This window comes from Amblyomma mixtum, chromosome 3 (assembly GCF_055824585.1).
Source record: "Amblyomma mixtum isolate Tamu chromosome 3, ASM5582458v1, whole genome shotgun sequence".
Lineage (NCBI taxonomy): Eukaryota > Metazoa > Arthropoda > Arachnida > Ixodida > Ixodidae > Amblyomma > Amblyomma mixtum.
The window spans coordinates 124,129,853-124,147,208 of record NC_143014.1 but is presented as its reverse complement, the minus strand read 5'-3'; the positions used below and the strand labels follow the sequence as shown (position 1 = coordinate 124,147,208).

The following is a 17,356-nucleotide window of genomic DNA, read 5'->3' as shown; positions in this document are numbered from 1 at the left end:
TCAATCACGTCTTTGTTTTATTATGTGACGAGGAACATAGCAAAACGGTGATGCGAGTAGCACCTTTATTACAGCGCTGGCCAGTTCCGAACTGCCCTCAGCTGCAGCATCGATGCGAAACGGTTAGGCTTAGCGACGACTACGGCAGCGAGTGAGCAGCGCAGTTCGTCTCTCGGCGTATCCGCGGGCGACGTCGTTGCCTAAAGCTCGACTGTCTCGCCGATTAGTTCAGCGGCTTGCGACTCGCAGTCGCAAGGCTGGAAAATCGAGCAGCGACCGACGTGCCTGCGCGTCGTCTGCCACTTCTTTCGTGCACGGTAGGGACAGATTCACTGGCTCTCCGAAGAGCGCGGCCGCATACTCGCGTGTTCGCGGTAAGAGTGGATCACCCTGTACATACGCTTAGGCTTTTACAATACGGCCTTCGTACTACCTCCTTTTTGCTTCGCCGAGACCGCGTCTGTCAGCGCGAAGATTGCGCCTCGCGCGACTCTCCCGTCGCACGTGCACACGAAGCTAGCAGGGCGTCTGCTCCGGCGGCGCCCCAAGTTTCCGCTGCTCGCCGCTGCGGCGCTGGCGTCGCGCTCCCAAACTTGAGCTTGGTGACTTTATTTCAAGCTAAAGGGGGACTTTATTTGAAGCGTACACATAGCGCCCTCTGTGGACAGCAGGCGAAAAAGGCGTCTGTTCCCGCCTTCTGGGGCCGTATTACGGAACTGTCAAATTAAAAACTTGTCAAAAACACGTCAAAAACTCGTCAAAAAGCCCCGCCGTAGCCGCGCTCCTATTGGTCGGCCGTGGCCGGCGGCCATGTTGCTTTCTTGCGTCATGGGTGACTGGCGTTTACGTCACGGACATGACAGAAGTGGTGACGTTGCACACCTAATTATGCAGGCGCATTTTGACGTTTTTTTTTACGGCTTCGAGGCGGTCAAAATTGGACCGTTCCGTTTTTGACAGAAAATGGCGGCGGCGGCAGCGGCGTCGTATGTGGCTGAGGCGGCTGCGGCGACGCGAGCAACGGTGAAGGAGGGCGCGCGAAGACGCGTTTGACTTGCCGGACGAGCTGTTCCGACGCCTTTTTCGACTGGAGAGGCAGACTGCGGTGTGGCTGTGCGACGAACTCGCCGATGAATTTGGAGGTTTGCGTGCGAGTGCGCTGTCGGTGCAGCGGCGGGTGCTGTGTGCACAGCGACCGGCGGCTTTCATGCAAGCTTCGGCAGCCGACGACACCTCTGTGCCACAGCTGCATACAAATAAAACATGCCTATGCTGGCAAAGAACTTTATTTTCCCCTGCAAATCGCACTTGGTGGTCGTCTTCTGTTTACCGGTCGAGGAAAAAGAAACAGACGACCACACATCACATACAACGCTTCACGCTTTGACACTTTTGTCATCGATCGTAAAAGCCGAACAACACAGACCTTAACAAGCTGGCTTCGTCGATTTTTCCGCACTTCGATCAACCGCACAGTACCTTGATTTTCGACGCCGCGTAAGAAAACAGTATCAAGGCGTGGAACAGCTGTTTCCGTGCAAAGCGGCTTGTTGACGTTTTACCGCCGTCTGCGCACCCCCGCGGCAGCAAAAGTTACCCACCAGGAAATTTAATAGCCTAACTTCTAGCGCTTCTTGTTTTTCTTAATATTTTTTAGTTTTAAACATCATTTTTTGGGAAAATAAAATAATAATTATCTTTATCGCTGTGCATTTCTTTACTCTTTTAGCAAAAATTTAGCAGACGGTCCCTCGTCGTGCAAAGAAATGCTTCGGGGCGCCGCTCTGCTGTAATTGGCTGATTCCTCATTGCGTCAATTTTGCGTCAGGCGTCGACGTCACATCGTTTCGTCATTTTGACGTCACTTTCAATAACTTTTGACAGATTTTTGAGAAAGTTCCGTAATACGGGCCCTGCCCGCCGCGTCGTCAGCCGGTCTCCGTCATGGCGCAGCGCGTTACAGCCCTGAATGCTAGGCGAAAAAAAGGTCACTTCGATATACTGTTGCGTGTACGGATGCCACAACAGTTACGCCAATACTGCCAGGAAGCTTTCAAGTGTGGAAATTTATCGATTCCCGTGGAGGTCATATGAGGACGAGCGGAGAGAACGCTGGATCAGAGCGGTGCGGCGTGCAAGGTAAACAAGGCCTTCTTTTGTTTCGGAGGGTTGCGATTCTTCGCGTTTGCGGTAAAAATTGCAAAGTAGTCGCATTTTTTTTTTTGTCATCGACAGCCCCGCTGGAGAATTGTGGCAGTCGGTTGGGGGCCGAACACACATCTGCAGCGCCCATTTCGTGGGAAATCGCAAACCACCATCACCAATCACCCTGCTTACGTGCCAAGCATATTTCAGTCGTGCTACGGAAGGGGTGACAGCGCCTTACCAGTATCAAAACTGGAGATATTCGACAGTTGAGCACTGCATGTGGCTAGTGATGTGCCGTTTAAGTTTTCATGCGGGACAGAGCTCTGTTTTCTCCGCTCTTGCACAACACTCGAGCGCATGTGTCGTTCTTGCTCCCCTCTTGATTATTTCTTTATATTCCTTCGCAATCGCGGTGAATAAACAGTTGTGTCTCGCTTTCTGTGTGTTCTCCTTTTTGGCACTACAACTTTATTCGGAGCTCTGTTTTTGTTGCCTTAGGCTGCTAACTTTATTTAGCTTACGTTTCAAAGTTTGTTTTTCTTTTTTGGCTGAGTTGCGCATGACTCACGCAGTTTATATTGTGTTGCGCACTAACGTGCTTGCTCTCCCAAATTTTCTATAGCTCAGCGACGAAGCCAGTCACTTCCAGCGGCGATTGCCCAAGCTGCAGGAGGCAGTGGAAAGCAATTTTTACCCGCGGACTCTCCGCGCAGTTGTGGAGATGAACCTCAGGCACCAGTGGCATCCTCTAGTACATCTGTGGTGAACCAAATTTTATTACAACTCATTGTAGTGGTTTTTATGCGAAGCATATTGCTAGAGCTACCACTCACGCCGTCGCCGTGGGACCCCTAGCCGTGACACCACGTGACACCGTGACGTCACACCACGTGACATCGGATGAGAGCCGGCCTCCACCTCGCGCCGTCGCCGTGGGACCCCTAGCCGTCACGCCACGTGACACCGTGACGTCACACCACGTGACATGGGATGAGAGAGCCGGCCTCCACCTCGTGCCGTCGCCGTGGGACCCCTGGCCGTCACACCCGCGCATTCCCGCGCATTTCGAACGCGCGTTCACACTCGGTGTAGGTGAAACGCTCGCTCCACCGGGCAGGCAGACGCGGCTTCCGTGGCAATCCAGGCGCTCACCCAACGCGCGTCTCGGGGTTAGTCGGCGTTCCGCTGTAGCCATGCCGTTGTCTTCCCCCACGACGAAGGCTTCTAGTGGTTGTATTAAAATGACCAAGTATTCAACCAAGGAAACCCATGTATTACCAAGCCTAGCCACTAATATGCTTCGCATTCCCCAGGCTTAGCCAAGCTGAGCCTCAGCAATTTTTTTAATGTAACTAGTTTTGCATGTTATTCATTAGGGATGCAAAAGAATGGTATATTTTACTGTATCCAGAGAGAGAGCAAAAATAAACTTTTATATTGCACCGTAATTTTGGTCGCACATGGCTCCAGACTTGCTGGACAGCGCTACCTCGCATTGCCCTGATTTAGCACTATGTATTTTGGAAGGTAGCGTTATGTTTTGGCAACCTCATGTAGTATGATATAGAGTTGGCTTGTCCCCTCACCAGGGGCATTTGCTGTCATAATGCGTGGGATGAATTTTGTTTTAAATGTGGACGGCTTGTTTTGCTTACCTCTGGTGTGTTTTCATTGGTGCCTATTAGTCAGAACCCATTTTTGATTTATCATGCCACTAACAGTGGCCTTCTACATCTTTCTTTCCAGGTGACTCAGACTGAGGAAGACTTTTTTGGAGGCTCCTGCACTCTGTTTCTCTCTGTGACGTCACAGGGCTCAGCTTCAACACAAGTCGGCCATAGTGACACCGTCGACTGTGGTATACAAGTTGACTCCTCCTGCAAAAAGTCTTCCTCCACTGGGCCAGATGAGCGAACATGCACATTTCTTGGCTTCCACTCCCTTGTACTACTATAGATTACTATAGATTCAGGATTCCTTGACTGGATAGAGCCTGGAGATGTCGTCTTAGCTGATAAAGGCTTTCCTGGCATTAAGGCACCAGCACATGGTCAAAGCGATATTGTAGTTCTGCCTCCCTTTTCAAAGGGAAATGCACAGTTTACCTTTGAAGAACTTCAGGAGACTTATAATGTTGCACAAGTGCGTGTACATGTTGAAAGAGTGATCCAGAGAGTTAGGTTGTTTAATATTCTTAATTCAAGGATGCCAACTGACCTGATCCCCCACATGACTGAAATAATGCGAATGTGCTGCATTCTTGTGAACCTTCAAGCACCAATTATAAGTGTGCCAGATGAACTGGAGATCTGACTAATTTGAATCCTTCGTGATGCATGCTTTGGACAATATCCATTGCAGTTGTGCACAATCCTGATAAGAACAAAGCTCTGTGAAAGGAGGTGCAAGACTTATGCTAGACACACATGCATTATGATGAGTTACTTTTACAGTAGTGGCTTGACATGTCCTGCTTAATACATACTATGTATAGTATGAATTTTTTTTAGGAGCCAAGGTTTATTTTCTGTATGCGTTGCTGCTTCCTGCCATTCTGCTATGAATCAAACAAATACAGTAATTTTTTATGCCAGGATGCATACAGGCAGAGCCTCGGTTGCGTCTGTTTCTGGTTGAAGTTGTTTGCTCATCAGCTTACCATCCATTGTTTACAAGGTATTCACTATGGTAACTGCTAATCAAATGATGTCGTCAATGTTAAGTCTTGATATGCCATTACATGCATCATGACCCACAAGGCACTTCAAACTGGACAAATATTTATGATCACAGCACCCAAAGCAATTCATTTTTAATTGCAAGTTTTTATTTCAACTTTGTTGCACACCAGCATATGCAGTTATCAATATGGGTGACTCGATGGGATACATTTTTTTTTCTGGTTGAAGTCTTTTATTTTTATATGTGAGTTATTAATATGGGTGACTCGATGTATGGACAGCTTCGCATGGAAGCGTGTATCCATACCGATAAGGCATGGCTGTGTTGTGCACAACTGTTCTTGATTACTGCAATTTTGTCATCTGTTTTGTAATGCTTACTGTAATGCTCAGTTAAGGCTTGTGTAACTTTCCTTTATGGTGTGTGAAAGTGTGACATGTTTTGGATGTAATGTATTTTCTTAATTATTGACGTGTACTGTATAATTGCTTGGTTGCACCTACTTACTTGGGCATACAGTATGTGGTGATTTTGCTTGCTTTGATACTGGCAATACAAAATACAAGTTTTTTATTGCACCAAAACTGGCTTTATAGCAGGATACAATGTAGTGACCACATTTGGAGACAACGCTAGAGCCCATGTACTGTGCGATGTCAGTACATGGCAAAGAACCCCAGGCAGTTGAAATTATCTGGAGCCCTGCACTATGGCATCCCTCATAGCCCTAGTCGCTTTAGGATAGGATAGGATAGGATAGGATAGGAAAACTTTTAATGTCCAACAGAAAGAGGGTAGCCAGAGGGCTACCCGCCTAGACGACGGCCGAAAGGTCTTGACTCTCGGCGGCGGCTTCGGCCAGTCGGACGAGTCGCTTTAGGATGTTAAACCCCATAGACCAAGCCAAACCTTCAAAAAACAGCAGTTGGTAATAATGGGCCATGATCCATTTGGTCCTGCATTACTGCACTGGTCAATCGCAGAAGCAAACTGATTCAACAAAGCAGAAGGGATACAATTTCTTGAACTTAAACGTTTGACTTATGATATGGTTGTTGTTTAACTGACAAGAAAAGCTTTTTCAGCTGTGTACATTTTTGTCGGGGAAGAATTCTGTGCGGCAGTCATCGTGGGTGTAAGTTGAGCTTCACTGTGGATTTATGTTGTATCCAACTACAGAAACAACAGTTATTCATACTAAAAATATGTACAGTACACCACTAATGATTTTAAAATTGGTGTACAGAAATTTATCCTTGTTTGGCTAGCTGTTTGAGCAAGTAAGAGAAATACCAGTTTTCAAGCTTTGGAATGAACTCAGCCAAGAAGGCATCATCCCTTTCAACCATTATGGTGACACTGTGTGTGCTGGAATATACAAAGAGAAGGGTGTCTTTCATCCCCAAAATGTATAACATGACCATTGTGTGGGTGTAATATTGGTGTGTTTTCTTAACTGCCAGCTTGCTATTAATATATTGCACATATGGAATGTAGCTAATCTCATTCTAGTGATCAATAAATACATCACTCCTCAGAGAAAACAGGCACTTGATTTCAACGAGGTGAATGGCATTGTCCAATGCAATGACGCCATCCAGGCTGCAGCACAGCCATTGCTGCTCGGGATGAATGATGAGTCCCACCTCCAGAAAAAAAATATGAGCACCTGAACCGACAATGCAGATGGAACCGATGATAAATCTACCAAATTCTTAAGTACCTCATGGATAGTAGCTTGCAGCAATTCTGACAAGTGTTCCCCTGCCTTGGGTTCCATCTGTTTGCCTGTGCAGAGTAAAAATTAATGGCACTTCTTTGATCCAGGTATACATTGTAGCATGAAAGTATGTGACAATTTCTGGATGACCTTTGGGTAACTGTGTCTGGATGGCAAAAGGCAATGTCTACTTTTCACGTAATTTCTAAAAGGAAGCATTCATTTTATGTGTACACAGCATAGTTCCTCTTTTGTACAACTAATGGCTGCACTAGCACAAGTAGGGTGCCACGCGAGTTGCCTCGATCCATGGCGCACTGCTGCTTACTATATGAGGTAGCTGCAGATGAAAACTTCCTCCTCCCTACAAGGCTGTCTGCCAGGGCTTCAAATGCGCTCGTCCTTGTTTTAATGTGATGTGCTGTGGAGCTTGTCACTCGGAGGTGTCTTTCTAGGTGCCACCTGTAATAAATCACGCATGATATTAGCTCAGGCACACAAAGAAGTCGCATGTCAAGTGTAAAGCATTAACAAACCGGCTCACAGCTGCTTGACCTTTGGTTACTAAAGCAATCTCGACTATTTCATGAAGATTTTTGCACACACACTTCTCATAAAGTGTTTTTTTCTCTGGTGGACAGTGCTGACAGCATGTCACTCCTTTTCAGCTTTAGGGGTGACACAGATATTACCTCAAACGCACTCAACCGCTGTCACTCGTTTTTTAACAACCTCCTGATCAGGTGAGCGTTTGAGGGGCCTGTTGTCTCAACAGAATCTGAGGGTAGCGTTCATTGCTCTTTGATCGTGACAGTTTCATGATCAAGAACATGCCTGAATGTGCAGCTGAGGTCCGGAAACTGCGCGTGAACGACGGCCGGGTCTAGTGGCTGCAGTACCGGCGTTGACAAAGGCCGTCCTAGGTGACAGTTATAGAAAACGCGTTAAATTTGATTATTGTGCTGGGAAAAAGCAATCACTCTTACTTGAAAAGAGGTCCTTGACCAATTTCTTCGTGTCGAGCGTCGGGTGGGCTGCCGGCTTGTTCCACGCACATGGCAGGTCCGTGCACGACGTGTGGTGGTGGTTCACGTAAACAGCTAGCGCCGCAGCGTGCTTGCATCGGCCCTCACGACCCGCCTTGCAGGTGCAGGTGGCTTTCACGACGTTCCGATCGCCTCCCGAAAGCTAAAGGCTGGTTCACATGCAAGCGATTGAGCGAACAGAGCGACCAGCGGCGCGGCGCTGCGACGCCTTTCGCAAGGTTCCGTTTCACATGGGTCGTTCCAAAGCGTTTACTGCCGCTGCGAATCCCAGTGTTGCTGACAAAGAATACGAGCTCGTGGCTGGTTTCGGTGGTTTGCAACCATCAACATGGGCAATGTTTATGCATTATTTTGCCAGAAATGCTCAAATTTTATTAAGAAATAAAAAATTCTTATTTTTTAAATATCAATTATTTCTTACTTTGATGCCGATAATATCTTTTTTTTCTCAAGTTCGTACGTACGTGCGGTGTAACCGCCGGGCGCCGGCGTTGAATGCTTTATTTTGCAAACATGGACGCTCACGCAGCCTCCGGTGCGGACGGTGGAGCAGACGTTGAGTCGTCCGAAATGGATGTATGCGACACTTTTCACTCATCGTACACCCATCTCCTCTTGCTAGAGGAATACTGTTTGTTAAAAAAAAAAAGGCTTTGCTGGAGCTCCCAGTGCCGCGGCGCTGGTGGGTGAGGCCCGTCTGGGAGAACCGCAAGCAAGAGTCGGAGTACTACACCGCGGTGAGTTATACGTTGCAGTTTTGCCTGATACTGGTGCCTTAAACTCCGAAGTTTTCTTCACAGATGCCACTACTTATGAGCGGGGACAAAGAGTACTTTCAGAAGTACTATAAGATGTCCCCAAACAAGTTTGAGGAACTACACGCCCTTGTCGAGGGGCCCCTCACCAAACAGCACGTCGTACGGGAGCCGATACCATCACGTGCAAGGCTTGCCATGACACTGAGGTACTCGGAAATGCGTGTCACTGATGACTCCTTGATCAGTGCACGCGAGCGGTTATTGTTTTTGCAATCCCTTCTAGGTATTTGGCATCGGGAATGCACATCCAGGATGTTGCCATGGCCTTCCGAGTGGGCATCTCCACAGCGAAAGGCATTATCTGCGACACCTGCAAGCTGCTGTGGGAAGTTCTTCAGCCGATTTGCCTCAAGGTGTGTTGCAGCTGGATGAAATGCTCTTTCAAGCGAAGCCTGCTGTGCTCACTGGGACCTTTTGACTGTTAATGCTACCATTCACTAACATTGCCTCCATCGTTTTCATTGATATTTTGTTATTGTTTTCATTGTTCATTTTCATATCTCACTGCACCAGTGTACAATGCCTGTGGCTGTTAGTCGGCACCTCGTAATGAACAAACAATTAAAATTTGCTTCTTAAATTCAAAACCTTATGGACTGGTAAATGATCGAAACTTGAGCCATGGTTACTGGGGCAGCTACAAAGCGACTGCATACAGTCTTCCCAGTCAAATGCACATTTGTGAATCCCATAAAGGGAACAGAATGTTTATAATGTGTGCGGTGTGCTCGCTTAAAAATGAATGGTATATTTAATGAACACTGCAGCTTACAAGTCTCTCCCCCCCCCAAAGTACTGAAAACACCTGAATAGTACACGTTGCTGTGCTTGTTTTGTACTACAGGGAAAATGGGCACAAACCAAAGGCAGGGATAGGCAAAGAAGACAGGATGAGTGCTTCTTAGCGCCTCATTGCCTTTAGTTTGTGCTCCTGCTATTTTGTCACTAAAGATACTTTCACATTTCTACTTCATTGTCACCGCAGATACCAACCACTGCTGACTGGGAGAAGGTTGCTACTGGATTCTCTGAAAAGTGGAATTTTCCGCACTGTGTTGGTGCCGTGGACGGCAAACATGTTCAAATTCAGGCCCCACCACATTCAGGCAGCCTTTATTTCAATTACAAGGTAATGTTCACACTGAAGGGTCTTTTGTCAATTACATAATTTTTCTGTGTACATAAACTCTTGTCATTTCAGGGTACATACTCTATCGTACTTATGGCTGTGGCTGACAGCAATTTGAGGTTCATCCTCATTGATGTGGGTGCCTATGGGAGACAGAGCGACGGAGGAACGCTTAGCGCATCAAGGCTGGGAAAATGCCTTGAGCGTGGCCTGCTAAATCTCCCACTACCGAAATTATTGCCAAGAACATCAACGGTGGCACCTCACGTGTTTCTTGGAGACGAGGCATTCCAGCTGCGCCCTGATTTCCTCCGACCCTACCCGGGCAGGGGCCTTGATGAGGCCAAACGAATATTTAATTACAGGCTCAGCCGTGCAAGGTTTGTTGCAGCGCAAAAATTACCTACTGCATGGATTTCATCACTAGCCTGTTGGCAAAAAATGCAGATACTTTTCATGTGCGTCTGCAGTTGACAAAAATCAAAATACTCGATGTTTCATTCTTTCCAGAAGGTGCGTGTAAAACGCCTTTGGAGTGATGGCGTCCAGGTTCCGAATTTTCCGATGCGTCATCAACGTGCTTCCAGAAAATGCCGACTACATAGTCATGGCTGCGTGTGTTTTGCACAATTTTCTTGTGGATGATGACATGTATATGCCAGCGAACTATGCCGATGTGGAAGATGGCTATGGCAACGTCACTGAAGGCCAGTGGCGGGCAGCAGCTCAGGACGCAGCCACGCTGAACCTGGAGCCTCCGGTGGGGCACAACTACAGCCGTTCTGCAGCAGATACGAGAGAGTTATTTAAAGCATATTTCATGAGCAGCCAAGGAGCCGTGCCATGGCAGTGGGCATCGGCTGGGCTGCGTCGATGAAGATGACACTGCCGTGAATCTTGGTAGTGCTTGTTTGTTCATTCTGTAACGACAAAGAAGTTCCTGTTCAAGCGAAGACGGCGATGAACTTCTGACCATTGTGTTGAGCGGCATTGCCATCGCTTTGTGTGTGTGCTCGTGGTGCCCGACCTCTGTGTCTACGAGGCCTGTGTCTCTGTGTCTACCGCCGGCGCCCAGTACCTCTAACCATCCCAGTACCCATCTTACATTTGGTGGAGGTGCTGGGTAGGAATCTCCATCGTGGAGCTGCGTAGCCGCACTCTTCCCACGCTTGAAATGCCTGCACTTTCCTGCGCCGCAAGTCCCTCCCGCTGCCCTACGCTGTGCTCACTATTTCTGCTGGCCTTTCCATGCTATGGGTCTCTAACCCGTTTTCCTTTCCTACTGCTTTGCGCCATGGCGAATGTCTCGGCAGTATACAATCTATTGCTTCCATTCCCACCTGTGAGGACCCCGCCGATTCGCCTCATCTAGCCATGACTGCGCTCAGCCCTCCATCTTCTGCACCTGATTCCTCCGCTACAGACCTCTTCCTTCGCTCTATCGACACCGATCTTCCTTCCCCACAACGGACGCAGCTTCTTAACCTCCTTCACCAGTTCCGCTCCTCCTTCGACTGTCATCGGAGTTCCTTGGGCCAAACTTCCACGGTCACCCATCGTGTCGACACCGGCAACCACGCACCAGTGCGGCAGCGCCCCTATCGTGTATCTGCCACCGAGCGCCATGTTATCGAAGAGCAAGTTGATAAAATGCTCCAAGACGGCGTGATCCAGCCCTCCAGTAGCCCTTGGGCTTCGCCTGTTGTGCTGGTCAAGAAGAAAGACGGCTCCATCCGATTTTGTGTCGACTACCGCCGCCTTAATAAGATTACGCGGAAGGATGTCTACCCTCTTCCGCGCATCGATGACGCTTTGGACTGTTTGCAAGGGGCTGAACTATTTTCCTCCCTCGATCTTCGTTCCGGATATTGGCAGGTCTCCATGGAAGCGGCCGATCGCCCCAAAACCGCTTTTGTAACCCCCGACGGCTTATATGAATTTACAGTTATGCCATTCGGCCTTTGTAATGCGCCTGCAACATTTGAGAGGATGATGGACACCATTTTGCAGGGATTAAAATGGAAGGTATGCCTCTGCTACCTCGACGACATCGTCGTCTTTTTTTGACACCCACCTCCATCGCCTGAGGCACGTCTTGAGCTGCCTTTCTGACGCCGGTTTGCAGCTAAACTTGAAGAAATGCCATTTTGCCGCTCGTAAACTCACTATCTTAGGGCACGTTGTCTCCAAGGAAGGCGTTTCTCCAGACCCAGCCAGACTTCGTGCGGTCGCTGCTTTTCCCAAGCCTACATCTATCAAAGAACTGCGCAGCTTCCTTGGCCTGTGTTCCTACTTTCGTAGGTTTATTCGAAACTTTGCATCGATTGCTGCCCCTTTAACACAACTCCTATCCAGCAGCTCCGACTTTTCACAGTGGTCACCCGCATGCGACAACGCGTTTTATACCTTACGCCGCATCCTCACCGCACCACCTATCCTGCGCCATTTCGACCCGACGGCCCCTACCGAGGTCCACACCGACGCCAGTGGTGTTGGTCTCGGGGCTGTACTCGCGCAGCGCAAACCTGGCTTTGCTGAGTACGTTGTCGCCTATGCAAGCAGCACCCTGACGAAGGCAGAGTCCAATTACTCAGTAACGGAAAAAGAGTGTTTGGCTATCGTTTGGGCTCTTACCAAATTCCGCCCTTATCTCTATGGTCGTCCCTTTGACGTCGTGATGGACCACCATGGGCTTTGCTGGTTATCCTCCCTGAGAGACCCCTCCGGCCGCCTCGCAAGATGGGCTCTTCGTATGCAGGAATACGACGCCCGCGTAGTTTATCGCACCGGACGCAAGCACCAAGATGCCGATGCCCTTTCTCGCTGCCCCCTTCCGGTTGAGCTCGCCGGCCTCTCAACACTCGAAGACTCCCCTCCGTTGCTTCACATCAACGACATGCCTTCAGCGCAGCGCAGGGACCCTTGGATTGCGTCTCTGCTTGATTTCCTCTCTAACCCTACGGCGGCTTCTCCATCACGCGCTCTCAGTCGCCAAGCTCCTCACTTCGCCATTCGTGACAATCTCCTTTACCGCTGCAACTGCAGCGCAGATGGTCGCAAGTGGTTATTAGTTGTTCCTCGCCATCTCCGCTCGCAAGTCTGTGATTATTTCCCCGCTGACCCACACTGCGGACACGCAGGAGTCTTCAAAACATACAATTGGATCCGGCTGCGTTACTACTGGCGTGGAATGTATAACTTCATCCTTAAGCACATCCGCTCATGCCTGCCCTGCCAACGTCGCAAGCCCCCTGCTCACCGTTCTGCAGGCGAGTTGCAGCCGCTACCTTGCAGGCATTGATTTGTATGGACCTCTTCCCTACACTGCAGCCGGTAACCGTTGGGCTTTCGTCGCTGTTGACCACTTGACGAGGTATGCAGAAACCGCCGCCCTTCCATCCGCCTCAGCGTCTGACGTAGCCTCCTTCATTTTGCGACGGTTCATTCTTCGCCACGGCGCACCGCGCGAACTGCTGAGCGACAGAGGTCGCGTTTTCTTATCGGAAGTTGTCAAAGCCTTGCTCCGCCAGTGTAACATCATTCACCGAACAAGCTCTTATCACCCGCAAACTAACGGCCTTACAGAAAGATTTAACCGTACCCTCAGCGATATGCTCTCTATATACGTCTCATCAGACCATTCCAATTGGGATCTCGTCCTACCGTATGCGACATACGCCTACAACACCGCAACGCAGTCGACTACCGGCTTCTCCCCGTTCTATCTTCTTTACGGCCATCATCCTTCTGCTCCACTCGATACCATTCTCCCATACCAGCCTGACGCATCTGAGTGCACTCCTATTTCGCAAGCTGCACGACACGCAGAAGAGCGTCGCCAAATCGCCCGTTCTCTCACAACTGAGGCCCAATACCGTCGGAAATCCCGCCACAACAGCCATCACATGTCCGCGCACTTTTCTTCTGGTAGCCTCGTGTGGCTCTGGATTCCATCCAGTACTCCGGGCCTCTCGTCGAAACTTCTTTCAAAGTTTCACGGCCCCTACCGAGTTGTGGAACGCACCTCGCCTGTTAATTACGTGGTAGAACCGCTGATGCCGTCGCCTGATCTTCGCCGGCGCGGACGAGAGACTGTTCACGTGCAGCGCCTAAAGCCGTATTATGACCCGGCCATCCCGCCTACGCCGTAAGTCGCCAGGATGGCTCCTCTCCTCCCAGGGGGGCAGTTGTAACGACAAAGAAGTTCCTGTTCAAGCGAAGACGACGATGAACTTCTGACCGTTGTGTTGAGCGGCATTGCCATCGCTTTGTGTGTGTGCTCGTGATGCTCGACCTCTGTGTCTACCGCCGGCGCCCAGTACCTCTAACCATCCCAGTACCCATCTTACAATTCGTCAAAGCTGCCGGCAGCTTTGATTAATGAACATACACTACAAAGATTCGCGGAAATATGTTGCTGACGTGTATGCTGCTACAACATACATGAGTGTCTGTGGAAGAGCAAGTGCACCAAAAAATAAAGGCATACAAGAAACTGTGTTCATTTGTTCTGTGCTGATTGCACAGCCAGGCTAGCAGGGTATTCGCCCTGGCTGTACAGTTCGCAAATGTTTAAAAGCTCCATTTTCAAATGCATTAGCATATGCGGTGGAGTTGCCTCCATTTGCGGCCGTAGGGACAGCAGGAAGTGGCTGGAGGCGTCCATCGGCCTGTGTGCAGCGAGTGCGCTCCTCACGGCCTGAAGCTCCTTGTCGGTGGCCTCCAGTTCCTGCCGCCTTTTTTGGCGTTTTCTAGGTGGGGGAACCTCTCGTGCAGTGGTGGCGACTGCTGCACAGGATGGCCCTGCTCCATCTTCGTCCGGAAGGCCTGGGAGCAGGAACATCGTGTGCAACTCGTTCGCTGAGGTTTCCACTGCTTCTGGAGCTGCGCTGTTGGTGTGGCTCACCTCAGCCGCTGCACTGGCCACTTGCACGCGGCCAATATCTAGGTTGCCGAAACTCCTGGGTAGAATGTACATGCTGTTAATTGCTGTTGCTTACACATTTAGTTCAACATTACTATTAGTCATTGCTTACCGTCTTGGTTCAATACCGTCCCTCAGAAACTCCATTTGTTTGAGGTATGGCCAGGCAGTTTTTGGAGTGGCTCCTGCCCCACTCTTTTTTGAATCCTTTTCGTCCTTAACTTTTCTTCGGTAGGTGTCTTTTAAATTTTTCCATCTCGCGATGATCTCCTCGACTGTTACTGAAATATGGAGCAGTATACAGCATATTGTTAGATTAGCAAAATAAACAATGGCAGCCATTTGGGCCAAAGGTTAGCATGAGCATGTAGAAATGGTTGCCTGTTAGTACAGGAGAAAAAAATGACAGCGTTTACAACACTTGATTCATTGCAAAAGTACAGGTTTTTTTTTTTCTCAAAAGGCTGTTTTTACTGATTTTACAAGCATGAATGACTGAACTGGGGCACACACACATGACGACTGATTTATTTTTCTATTTACCGAACACACGACACTATTTTGTGCGCGTCAGAAGCGCCGGATTATTGCTGCTTAGCAGACGACGATGAGCGGGCAGTGCAGCGGGACGGAGCGCTCGCGCTAGGTACAGTCTTTGTCAAAAGTAACCAGGCTGCATGGTTTTCTTCTCAGTCGTATATTAAGGCTATTATATGTCAGCCCTCAAGCTCTAAATCTCTGTATGGTAAGATGAACCCCTGTTCGCACCTTCAAAGAAATTTTTGATCTTCAAGGAAGCCGTGAGGGCTCTGTTATACGAATGAGAAGCAAACCATGGAGCCTGGCTACTTTTGATAAAGACTGTACGTACATGCAAGAGACGATTTTGCTAGGCTCTGAACGTCCGGATTAACCTCGCGCATGGGCGAACTCGAAGGGCCCGCTGCCGCGTTTACAAACGCGACGTAGCTGAGTACATGAAAACCTGCCGGTCGTGCATTTCACGATTAAAGAGAATGGTACAAAATGATGCTTCTAGCGTGTCTGAGAACCAAAAACGTTTGTTCACGGCTGCGTGATGCCGACAATTTTTTATATAGCTTATATGCGCAGAATAGCCGGCGCACCGAAAAAATTCCGTAAAGTATGCAGGAATGCGCGGGGACAAAACAGTTTATGACAGGCTGCGGAATCCTTCCACAGTGACGAGAAAAATTTGTTGGCTGCACAATGGCAAATATGGTGACAATCGTTGAGCTCGCCACAAAACGTGTTTTCACTTACCGGTGTCGTCAATTTCTTTGAGTGCGTCCCTTACTTCTTCCCACAGGGACTCTTTAGTAGTTCTATTTCTGAAGCTGTTGTCTTTAACGTCCCACAGCAGTGGGCGCTTTGCAACTTCGTTAATAAGCGCCTCGTTGAACAGGCCACGCGACATGTTGCCGTGTTGCCGGAAGCACGTGTAGTAAACAAACATTGTCTTTCCCGCACTAGTCCTCTTCTTGTCACGTGGCTTTTCCGCCGCGCAGTCATTGGTCAGAGGGCGGAGCTATCGCGCTGTCGCAGCGAAAAATTTCCAACCTGTTGGAATCTCTTCGCTCTGGCCGGCGCAGCCGCCGCGACGGGTCGAAACAGGTTTTTACGCCGCGGCGACGGGAATCGCAAGCACTTTCGCTTCCATGTGAAACAGCCTTTATAAGGAACCATACTAAGAGCTCAAGCACGTGCGCACGTGTTAGCTAAAAGCAAGGTGCTTACCTCAAGCCGCACGTCGTAATCGACGCTCTTCATTTCCGCCACGCATTTTCCTATGATGTCTGACGGCCCCATGACGCTAGACAGCGCTTCTCGGACGCCGTAAACATGCTGCTCGTTAAACAATTGTTTGCCAAGCTTCACTCTGCTGCCTTTAAAAAAACTCTTCCACGTTTGCAATCCTCCTGAAGCCGCAAAAGAGCACGCAGCTTCGGCTTTGCGCTGCCATTCTTGAAATGGTGGAACAGACGGCTACGGACCGGTTCGGCCGCAGGTGGCGCTTCATGTTCGGATGGCGTAGGGTGCCTCAATGCACGCCCGCTCTCCGCGGAGAGCGGGCGCGCATCGAGGCACCCTAGGATGGCGTAGGATGGCGCCCACATACCAGAGCACGAGGCTAGGTCCCTCCCCACGGTACATGGGCGTCCGGAAGGGGGGGGGGGGGGGGGGCGGTTGCCCCTCCCCCCCCCCACCGGAATTACGGATATTATTTATGCACTAGTTCCTTTTTGGTGCTAACCTACCGCCGCCCCCATAACCGGACATCGGGTGTCCACCCCTGGAAAAAGTTCTGCGGATGCCCTTGCCACGGTACGGAGACAAATGCCCGCGGCAGCCGGATTTCAATGGAGGATATACCAAAGACGCCCATCTGTTAGTTCTGAGAACATGAGGGACACCGACGCGGTGGCTCAGTGGTTACGACGCTCGGCTGCTGACCCGAAAGACGCGGGTCCGATCCCGGCCGCGGCGGCTGAATTTCGATGAAGGCGAAATTCTAGAGGCCCGTGTGCTGTGCGATGTCAGTACACGTTAAAGAACCCCAGGTGGTCGAAATTTTCGGAGCCCTTCACTACGGCGTCCCTCAGCCTGAGTTGCTTCGGGACGTTAAACCCCAATAAACCAAACTAAACCAAACCAGAACATGAGAAGGCGGGGCCCCACCACTTCGGCTCGTTCAACCCCTTTTGTACCCTCTTTCATCCCTCCCCTCAAGGCGCATGACATACGATGGCTGTCGGCTTCAGTCATGTATCACTGCGTTATAGTTGCTTAATGCCAGAATCGTAAATGTGCAAAAACAGGAACGTGTGGTCTTTGTCGGTGCAGTTACAGAACTGCCAATACCTGTTT

At 49.6% G+C, this 17,356-nt stretch overlaps 1 protein-coding gene and 1 pseudogene across 1 annotated transcript; one reads left to right on the top strand and one right to left on the bottom strand.

Annotated features, from left to right (window-relative positions):
• The first annotated feature begins 1,944 nt into the window (after positions 1-1,944).
• LOC149351708 (uncharacterized) lies at positions 1,945-4,104 on the top strand (annotated as a pseudogene).
• Positions 4,105-12,860: 8,756 nt separating this feature from the next.
• On the bottom strand, positions 12,861-16,096 carry LOC149351707 (uncharacterized). The gene is made up of 3 exons (XM_089581064.1): positions 15,752-16,096; positions 14,580-14,748; positions 12,861-14,504 (listed from the first exon to the last, which is right to left on the bottom strand). Exons 1-3 carry the CDS (start codon positions 15,942-15,944, stop codon positions 14,045-14,047), a joined length of 822 nt encoding a protein of 273 aa, XP_089437190.1. The 5' UTR covers positions 15,945-16,096; the 3' UTR covers positions 12,861-14,044.
• Between the last annotated feature and the right edge of the window lie 1,260 nt (positions 16,097-17,356).